At 35.1% G+C, this 11,169-nt stretch overlaps 1 protein-coding gene across 4 annotated transcripts in view; it reads right to left on the reverse strand.

The window, feature by feature from the left end:
- SLC4A10 (solute carrier family 4, sodium bicarbonate transporter, member 10) overlaps positions 1 to 11,169 on the reverse strand; it is a 379,697-nt gene that overhangs the window by 206,484 nt on the left and 162,044 nt on the right. For all 4 annotated transcript variants that reach the window (XM_011947103.1, XM_011947102.1, XM_011947100.1 and 1 more), the window contains one exon: positions 9,308 to 9,389. In XM_011947103.1, the coding sequence (XP_011802493.1) occupies positions 9,308 to 9,389 (82 nt within the window). The remainder of the gene's footprint in view (positions 1 to 9,307; positions 9,390 to 11,169) is intronic.

Raw genomic sequence — 11,169 nt, forward strand, 5'->3', positions numbered from 1 at the left:
TTATGTCGAGATATATTATTTTCTTTTAGCATAGCTATAGTGTCATTACATAATAAATACGTATTTTGTCATCTATTTAAATAAAATAATCCACACTCCACTGTGCCATAAAAGCAAGACAATCATAGTTAATTTTTCTCTTATTTTCTTGTTCTGACATGATGGATATGCACTGGTAATAAAAATAAATAAAATGTTGTATGCAGTAATATGAATGGCACTCATATTCACTATGATTTGTAGTACACTGAGTAGCAGTGTGAACCAAAATGGAGCCACATATATTCTTTGTCACAATGACACAACTCTACCATTGTAGTGCAAAAGCAGCTATAGACAAAATGTAATTAAGAACATGGCCATGTTCCAATAAAGCTTTATTAAGAAACATTAAAGTCTGAATTTCATGTAATTTTATGTCATAAATATTATTTTGATCCTTTCCTATCACTTTTAAATGTAAAAATTATTCTTAGCTCAAAGGCCATGCAAATAAAGGTGGCAGAAAAAAATCTGGCCAATAGGCTGGTGTTTGCCAATATCCTTGGCATAAGATTTTAGAGGCAAAATATTAGAAAGTAGAGACCCAGCCCTAATTTTTCACTTTTTTCTTTATTTTTAAAACTGTTTTTCACTTTAGTTGCGAAATATTATAATTACGAGATATGCACTTACTATATTTGGCTTTTTAGTCTAAAACACTTGAAATTACAATAATTCTAGTTAGAAAACAATTTTAGTTATCTTTAAGAGCTCAAGAATGCACTGGGTGAAATGAGAAAAGTAGGAGAATACTGCCATTGATAGAATTATGTTGTATAATAGCTCAGTGCTAGGTGCTTTACTTATATTATCTTTGAACTTTGCGTCTTGCTATGGTTTGGATATGGTTTGTCCCCACCAAAACCTCATGTTAAAATTTGATGTGGCAGTGTTCGGAGGTGGAGCCTAGTGGGAAGTGTTCAGTTCATGAGGGCAGATCCCTTATGAATGGCTTGGTGCCCTTCTCATGGTAGTGAGGGAGTTTTCACTCCTGCAAGATGGCATTAGTTCTCATAAAAATGGATTATCTCCCTCAAGAGCAGGTTGTTATAAAGCAAGGATATTTCTTGAGTTTTGCCCTTTCACACATGGCCACTTCCATTTTGGCCTTCCACCATGTTAAGATGAAGCACAAAAGCCCTCACCAGAAGCCAAGAAGATGCTGTTGCCATAGTTTTTGAACTTCCCAGCCTACAAGACTATGACCTAAATAAACTTCTTTTCTTCATAAATTACTCAGGTATTCTGTTTTAGCAACACAAAACAAACTAAGACAGGTCTATAGTATACTATTTGGCCCCAAAAGGAAATAAACGAGTAAGCCAATTCTTTTTGCCCAAATGCAATAAGCAAAAGAATATCAAGACGGGGCATGATTTTCTCTATTAAACTTTTGACTTAAAAGATATTAATATCTGCTAAAAGCAATATAGTTTTTTTAAAGTATCTTTAAATTTAATTTGCAGGCCAAGAATTTATTATTATTTTAACTTTTTCATTAAAGTTATATTTTTATGAATTCCTGAATATTAGATTAAAATGTAATCAGATGTATTTATCTTAGCATATGCAACATTATTAGAAACTTCCGTACTTATGTGTTAAATGTTTGAATATTTGATAAACATTAATTATGTATCTAATTACATTATAAATTAAAGTTATCGCACGATCAGTGACATATTATTGAAATATATATGAATGGCACTCAATGCAACACATTTTTTAGTACCTATCCAGTTTAAGTAAAAGTGCTGGATCCCAGGGAGAATGCAACAATGTAAAAGATGAAAATTTGTCCCTCAATGAGTTTATAATCAAATAACAAAGATGTATAGATATGTAAAATAATCATATAAGAAAAGGCATAAACTTTCATAAAGAGAGGTTAAGAGGAGAAAAATAATTCTTATTAGCCGGGGAAAGATGATAACTCTTAGAAGGTAACACTAATGGATGGGCAGAATGAGCATTCTATTTTTGTGCAGAGGAAAACACTAGCAAATGAAGGATATGAGAAGGCATTAATTTGGCATTGGACAATACAGAAAGTTTTTGAACAGAAAGTCTGTAATAATATTCCTAATGTTTTACTACTTCTATGTTCTTGGACTGTAGAAAGTAGCAGAAATTATGTTATAAGCACTTGCTCAAACATGAGAAATAACATTCTCTCTCTCTAAGTAGGTTGTCTATATAACAATGATTTAGAAAAGAAATTCAACCTGTGTAAACCTAATGCAGGTTGTAACAAGTATAATGTTAAGAAACAAAGAGATATAACGAGTAAAACTGTTGAGGTTCCTATACCATATGCAAAAATTAACTCAAAATGAATCAAAAACTTAAACTTCAAGACCCAAAACTATAAAGCTCTTAAAAGGAAACTGGTATGGTTTGGCTCTGTGTCCCCACCCAAATCTCATCTTGTAGCCCCATAAGTCCCATATGCTGTGAAAGGAACCCAGTGGAAGATGAGTGAATCATGGGGGTGGGTCTTTCCTGTGCTGTTCTCATGATAGTAAATGGGTCTCAGGAGATCTGATGGTTTTAAAAATGGGAGTTTCTCTGCCCAAGCTCTCTCTCTTTTCGCCTGCTGCCATCCATGTAAGATGTGACTTGCTCCTCCTTGCCTTCTGTGATTGTGAGGCCTTCCCAGCCATATGGAACTGTAAGTGCATTAAACCACTTTCTTTTGTAAATTGCCCAATCTTGGGTATGCTTTTATTAGCAGCATGAAAATGGACTAATACAGAAACATAGGAAAACATTTCATTATATTGAATTTGGCAAAGATTTCCTGGCTATGACATTGAAAGCATAGGTAATAAAAATAAAATATACAAAATGAACTGTATCAAACTAAAAAATGTCTGTGCATCAAAGGACACAACCAATAGATTTAAAAGGCAACATATACAATAGGAGAAAATATTGACTAATCATATACTGTCTAGAATATATGAAGACCTTCTACAACTCAGTAACAATAAAACAGCCATGTTAATCTAATAATAATTAATTAAACTTTTTTTGACCCTATTAAATTTTTTTAAATTAAAAAATTAATTTTAATATTTTTTTAAGTTAAAAATTTGATAGGGTTAAATGTCCATTCAAGTCACTCGCTTATTAAAAAATTCGACAAAGGACAAGAATGGATATTTCTCAAAGTTGATATACAAGTGAGCAACAAGTACATGAAAAGATGCTAAACATCAGTATTAGGGAAATGCAAATCAAAACCACAGTGGGATATCACCTCACATCCATTACCATAACTATCAAAACACACACACACACACACCCCAGAAAATAAGTGTTGGCAAGGATGTGGAGACCCCTTGTGCATTTTTGTTGGGAATATAAAATGGTGCGGCCACTATGGAAAACAGCATGGCTGTTCCTCAAAAAATTAAAAATAGAATTATCACATGATCCACTATTCCCACTTCTGGGTATATCTTAAAAAGAATTGAAAACAAGATCTCAGAGAGATATTGGCATATCCATGTTCACAACAACATTATTCACAATAGTGAAGCAACTCAAAAGTTCTACAGTTGAAAGGACAGGGGAAATGTGGTACATGCAATGAGATGTTATTCAACTTTAAAAAGGGAGAAAATTCTGACTCATGCTACAACGTGACTGAAAATTAAGGACTTTATATACTAAATAAAATATGTCAGTCACGAAAAGACAAATGGTATATGATTCCATTTGCATGAAATATCTGAAGTAGGTAAATTCGTAGAAACAGAAGGTAGAATGGTTCTTGACAGGAACTGGGGGCAGAAGAAAAGGGGAGCTATTGTTTGTATAGCAAGTTTCAATTTTGCAAGATGAAAAAAGTTCTGGATATTGGTTGCACAACAGTGTGAATACACTTAACATTACTGAACTGTACACTTGCAATACTGATGAAAATCAGTATGCATCTGAGGGGGAATGGCAGAGTTTCTTCTCAAGTTCTGCTGCTTTTAAAGACCTAAAGTATGCATCAGTGTGGCCACAATAGAAACTTGTCATATCCTAGAGGATGACTGGACTACTTCAAACTCGACTTACTCGTAGCACCAATTTCAGCTAACATTTAAGATAGTAAATCTTATACTATTCCTATATGATCTACATAAAAATATTTTCAAATAATTAAGAAAAATAGTCCCATTTTTAAATAGCATCTCCTTGATTGGTAGTTGATCACTGCATTCAAAATGGCTGAAATTATAGCACATCACGTTTAGCTATTAAATTTTCTTCTCTTTGTGATCATTTAAGTAGTTAATAGATCATACTATTTGGGTAAATTTACCCTTATGCCTGCAGAAGATAAAACAATGTTTATATCTGAAAAAAATAAAATATCCATTAAATTTTAAAAAGTGCCATCATTCATTCTGAGAAAAATTGGACAGGACAAAGGTGAATAATGAAGAGAGAACTGAGGTGAATAAGAGTAACTGAAGGGGCACTGGATTATTTTCACTGAGTTCCTATAGAAATTCACGTCACCTATCCATGCATTCACCCTGGAGTTGAAGGCTCAGTATTAAGTGGCATTCTTTTTCATGTTGTTTTTTAATCAGATTGACTGAGAAACAGAAACCAAAATGTGTCTCTCTTACCAAGACCTCCAACATACTTGCCACTTCCTGGTCATTGGGTTAATATGGTGAAACAATGTGATGTTCTGGATAACATTCACTCATCCAAATCCCCTTGGACTCTATTATGATAGAAGGTAGGAGAGTTAACATAATCCTGGAACAAGACTATAAATACGTACTGTTGTACTTCCCACAGGAATGGTAACTACCCCTGGTACTCCTTTTTGATAATAATTGGGAGAAAAATGCATTTTCCAGATCAATAGCTGCATACCATGTTCCTGAGGCCATGTTAACCTGCTGTAGCCAAGATCCCACATCTGACACGGCAGCTGCAATTGGTGCTACCAGTTGGGTGACTTTGAATTAGTCCATTGTCATCCACTAGGATGTGACAAGTTTCTGTTGTGGCCACACTGACACATACTTTAGGCCTTTAAAAGCAGCAGAAACTTGAGAAGAAACTCTGCCATTCTCCCTCAGGTGCAACACTGATTTTCATTTACTATCATGGCCAAATCAAGTAGTTTAGAGTCCCCTAAGCCACTACAATAGTTCTTAACTCCACAAGTTAAATAATCATTATAGTGCTTCTGCCAACTATCAAGTACGTCTATAGGTACTATTTAGGGAACAGGGAAATGATCAATTGGAGGATCGGCTTCCCTAGGAAACAGATTCTGAGATATGTGTTCAGGGAGATTGTTGAGGAAAACTGTCAGCAATAACAACACTGGAGGATTATGGGAATTTGTTTGGTACAGGGAGAGCTTGAAATTATGGTGCAATTGCAGTAGAGGTCTCAATTGATTTCAAATGGAACTCTGATGCTGGGACAACCCTTCAGAGTTGTCTCATATTGAGGCAAGGGGGCTAGGCTTTTGTAAGCCTTCATTGACTACAGGGTCATGTACTCATTGAATTGTACTCATTCAGTAAACCACAAGGAAGGCAGCTCCCATAGGCAAGAGGCAGCTCCTTTCAGCTGAAGGTAATTCCTAGGGAGGAAGTAAGTATAAGCCATCAAGCAGGCAACACCTCTGGCAACTGAGGAAATAAATACCTCAGTCCTTAAAGGGGAATATTGGTGGTTCACTGTAATATCCACTACTAAGGTTTCCAGATTTAGCAAACAAAAAATAATAAATAAAAATATTGCATGGGATGTTACCTATACTAAAAAGTTGTTTATTATTTACCTTAAATTCAAATGTATCTGGGTATCTTATGTTTTATCTGACATGTGTTAAAGGGCAAGTAGAAGAAAGAATTTTAAGGGTATTAATGTATTTCCCATTTTGTAATCTTATACTTAGATTGTACTCATCTCACATTGACATGGGAGGCCACAAACAGAAATCGCTTAACCTCAACAATTTTTGCTCTACTCAGAATCCTGAAGTTGTCTGATTACAGGGATTCAATACCCTTCACTGTTTTTATTGCAGGAAATAGAAGTAGGCTTAGAAAGAACACTCTGGCAGTATTAAGGAGGCTGTATAATGGGAAAGACTCAGTCCAAAGTACATAGGAGAGAGAGGGCAGTAGAGCAGTGGCAGTGGGAATGGAAGGGAGAGGAGATGAGTAGAGACACCACTGAGATAGACTGAAAGAATGTACCGACTGACTGCATGATTTACAAAAACAGGGGGTTAATAGAAGAATCTAACAAGATTGTTTTCTTTCTATTTTAATAGGAGGAAAAGACATAAAATTGTACAAGATATACGTAAAATAAAGAAACAGACTTAGAGAGAGAAAATTATACATTTGATATATCATTTAGCAGAATGTATAATATACATATGAAGAAATTAACTAATATACCAATCTGTTGTTATTGAACAGGGGATCATTTCCCATTAAATATATTGCACCTGAGACTTTACAAATATTTTTAAACATCTGGCATTTCTACAACCTGTACTCAGGATGTTATATTACACCAGTAATTTTATTAAATAAATATATACACATAACTCCTGAGAAACACTCATTTTCAGATGTAAAATTTTAAGAGTTTACATATTTTAAAAATGTGTTTATGATAGCAATTCCCAAATCCATTTTATTTAAAATATTTATTGTGTATTAACTGCCTTAATAAAGAAGCTCTTTAAAAGTGGAGTTTTGTTCTTTTCCTTTAAATTGCACAAAAGGAGGATACTACAGTTTGAATGTGTCCCCAAGAGGCGTGTGTTGGAAATTTAATCCCCAGTGCAACAATTTGTGAGGTGAGGCCTAATGGGAAGTGTTTAGGTCATGAGAGCTCCACTCTCAGGAATGGATGGATTAATGTGGATTATCAAAAGGCTTGAGACTGTAAACTCAATCTCTCTCCCCGCTCTCATCCTTCCACCTTCTACCATGGGATGATACAGCACGAAGGTCCTAACCAGATATGGACCTCCCAATCTTGGACTTCTCAATCTCTGGAACTGTTAGATATAAATTTATTTTCTTTATAAATTATCCAGTCTGTGGCATTCTGTTATAGTAACACCAAACAGAGGATGAATTACCATAACACCAAACAGAAGATGAATTACCATCACCATTATCTCAATGATGCTACCTTTCTCCTTGGTGCTCTCCCACTTACTCATGTGATGTTCTGCTGTCAGCTGATTCTTGCTGAACCACAATACCCATCACTTCACTCTTGCACTATTTCCTGACTCTGGCTAATCGATCCAGAACAACTAATAGATCTATTAAATTTTTGTGTGCATCACAAGAGAACCCTCCATAGCATCTTCAAATGCTAGACTGTTTATTTAGTATGGGCTGTGTGTAAAACAAATATTAGAACATCAATATAAATCAGATTTTTTCCTGTTTTCCTTCAAAATCCTAAAATTCAAAGTTAATTTGCAATCTATAGTTAATTTTAATCACCAATGACTTAATCACAGTTATTCGCTTCTTGGATTCAATCACCCATTATTGAAATCAGTAAATCGAACAAAATCTGGCTAATCCAATTGTGCTCCACCAATCAGAAATCTCTTTTAGTAAGCATTGTACACTGTTGTCTATATTTCTTAACTATGCCAAGCAAAGCATATGTAATATATGTAGGTATAACAATTAAAATGATCTTAGTAAACCCTATTTTTTTATTAAGTATTTTCCAACAAAAAGGACCATTCACCATCTTTAAACTCAAGATGATTTTTTCTTGGAATTGAACATATTTCTAGGCTACCATTTTGCAGTGTTAGGTTTTCTTGGTGTGTGTTTAGTAAAGATAGTGATAGCTTGTCATAGCATGACATAAATAGGAAGGTAAATATGTTGTTTAAAAAAATATAATGGCATTTCAAACCCAAAGATAATTTTTTAAATATTATCCATTACCACTCTAGGTTTTTCAAGGTTTTGCTCCCTTAAATTTATGTAATGAATGTGGATAACATAGCAAATCAGTAGGCCTACCTAGTAAGCATAACCTTCTTAGATCTGAGTATTTTTGTGAAACAAGAAAAATGTCAGGCAAAGAGTCGATATAGTTGTCGAGAGTTGTTTCTAAAGGTTATAGTAATTCTCCTGTTATGTCAGTGTTGTGACTAAAGATAAGATCCAAGAAGAATTAATTTAATTGTACCATACATGGTTACATTACGAGGCTTAAAATGAAAAAACCCTTACCTCTCAACTCAGTGGTTTATTGGGAGCTCTCTCTGATGACTTGTACTTAAGATCACCTTGCTTTTACTTTTCAATCAAAAGATGACAAATACTATACCTTGTATCTCATTAGCAACAATTTCTCATTAGTGACAATTAGCTAATCCTGTATGTACATTAAATGTTGGTATAACAATAATTGACAATATTTACGCAACTCTTTTGCCAGGTACTATTCTAAGTAATTTTCCATTAATTCTCATAGAAAAACTAGGAAATGTATTCCATTATTATCCTTGCTTTAACAGTTAAGGACACTGAGGTGCAGAAAAGGTAACTAACTGGCTGAAGTTCCTATGATAAATAAGGGGCAGCACTGGTATTTGAATCCACTGCAGTCTGGTTTCAGAACTTTTACAGTTAACCACTGGGCCATACTACCTCCCTGTTGAATTAGTCATCCTTCTTCCTATTAAAGAGAACACACAAAAATGGTGCCTATATCTTTCCTATACATATGGGTGTGTGTGTGTATATATATACACACACACAGACATACATACACACACACACACACATATATATGAGTAAAATGAGAATTCCAATTGTTCTTACCTCTCTTCCAGTGACAGCCTACTCTGACAACACAGGGTGAGTTAGATGCCCCTCCTGTCCTATATTCACCTCTCACACAGCACTTGATATGCTGATCTGTCATCATGTCTCAGTTGATTGTAATTACACGAAGCAGGGATTATTGAAAGATTGACACGGAGTACAGTGCTTAGAATATAGTAGGGGTTCAATAAATGTCTGTTGGATGAACTGATGCTTCTCATTGTTTTCAGGTCTGCCTACTGACATTCCAGACTGTACCAAAATAATCAGATGTACCCCTCCCCAATAAATTACCATTACTCTGATATCAACTTTTGCAATTCTTCACAATGTGACAAACTACATTTATCTTTGAAATACTTTTGGAAAGCATACCCAAGCTATCCCAAAAGAAAAGGTCTTACCTTCTAAATCTTCTTTCTCAAAGTGTGTTTTGAGAATAGAACGAGTTCCACCTCTATCCACAACTGCTTCTTCATCATTTCTCTGTTAAATGAGGATAAGGAAGATTAAATGATGACACACATATTATCTTAATTTCAAAAAACAAACCTTGATATAATCTGATATTTCAAAGTTTAATTCAGTCACTTAAATCTAGTTGTTCATGAGTAGTCTATTTGATTATTAAGTGTTGGCTCAAAAAGAAGACTAAAATAAATTTGACCACATATTTGAAGAAATATCATCTGGTTTTTTATAACATTGGAGGCAGTCAAACATTCCAGTTGGCACCATTTGTTAGTGAGATGAAAAACAAACAAAAAAAAATAGTTATCCCACCTATTTAGTAACATGCATTTTTATCCTTGATAAAGAATTCTTGTTAACAAGATGACATTTTGAATTATGCAAGGAAAATATGAAAATCAATAGTATTAACACCATTAATGCTATGGCAGGGTAAAATAATTCCACTGTCATTAAAAATGGGGTTGGGGGATCTAATCTCTTGAAAACAATTAGTAGCAATTATTAGGTAAAAGGCAATTCTAATTACTTTGCTTCAGTATAATGCATTTTATTCTAACTAAACAGTAAATTATGATCATGTGCACTAAACCTTCTAGTGTCTCCCTATATTTTTGCCAATTTAGAATGAGTGGATAGAGGCTATGTCTTCTGAGTACTAAACATATGCTCAAAATAATACAGTCACTAATTTGGTACTCAAAAAATAATGGAAGGGGGGCTGAGTATAATCCATTTTGACAATGCAGGAATAGACAAAATACAAAATTCTGAAAGAAATAAAGGTAAACTATTATATTTCCAACTTTTATCTGGTTGTGCACACCTCTATAAAAATTAGCTTAAAAGTGAACACTGAACACAAAAGGAGAAATAAAAAGATAGACTAAAGGTGAGTGAAGCTTCCAAGATCTATTCCTGTCTATTCTGGTATATGACTAGTAGAAAAAAGGTTTTTGTTTCTTCTTTGAAAGCCAGAGTATGCTGAAAAGAAAATAAAAAAAAAAATTTAAATGTAAAAACATTTTTTTCTTCTATCCATCAATACATTAGAGCATCAGACATTGGGGATCTGCCTTTCTTCCATTAAGGAAGAAATCTTTGACAGAGTGCCATAATATGTAGCAGTGAATACAAGAGTCATGGGAATCCAGAAAAGAAATAAATTACTGTTAATTTAAGAGTAAGGACAGAACAGAGAGGGGGAGGAAAAAAATTTTCAATGTCTCAATGTTGGAGAATTCTTATAAATAGGGCACATGAAGAATTAGAGTAAGGAGAAGAGAAATCAAAGAAGAATCAATAATGTCAAACAGGGGGTGGAGCAAGGTGGCCGAATAGGAACAGCTCCAGTCTCCAACTCCTGGCGCTAGCGACACAGAAGACTGGTGATTTCTGCATTTTCAGCTGAGGTACTGGGGTCATCTCACTGGGGAGTGCCGGACAATCGGTGCTGGTCAGCTGCTGCAGCCCCACCAGCAAGAGCTGAAGCAGGGCCAGGCATTGCCTCACCTGGGAAGCTCAAGGGGGAAGGGATTCCCTTTTCCTAGCCAGGCGAACTGAGACACACAACACCTGGAAAATCGGGTAATTCCCACCCCAATTTTGCGCTTTAAGCAAACGGGCACACCAGGAGATTATACCCACACCTGGCTGGGAGGGTCCCACGGCCACGGAGCCTCCCTCATTGCTAGCACAGCAGTCTGCGATCCAACCGCAGGGCAGCAGCGAGGCTGGGGGAGGGGCACCCACCATTGCTGAGGCTTAAGTAGGTAAACAAAGCCGCTGGGAAGCT

Source organism: Colobus angolensis, unplaced genomic scaffold (genome assembly GCF_000951035.1).
Source record: "Colobus angolensis palliatus isolate OR3802 unplaced genomic scaffold, Cang.pa_1.0 Scaffold259, whole genome shotgun sequence".
NCBI lineage: Eukaryota > Metazoa > Chordata > Mammalia > Primates > Cercopithecidae > Colobus > Colobus angolensis.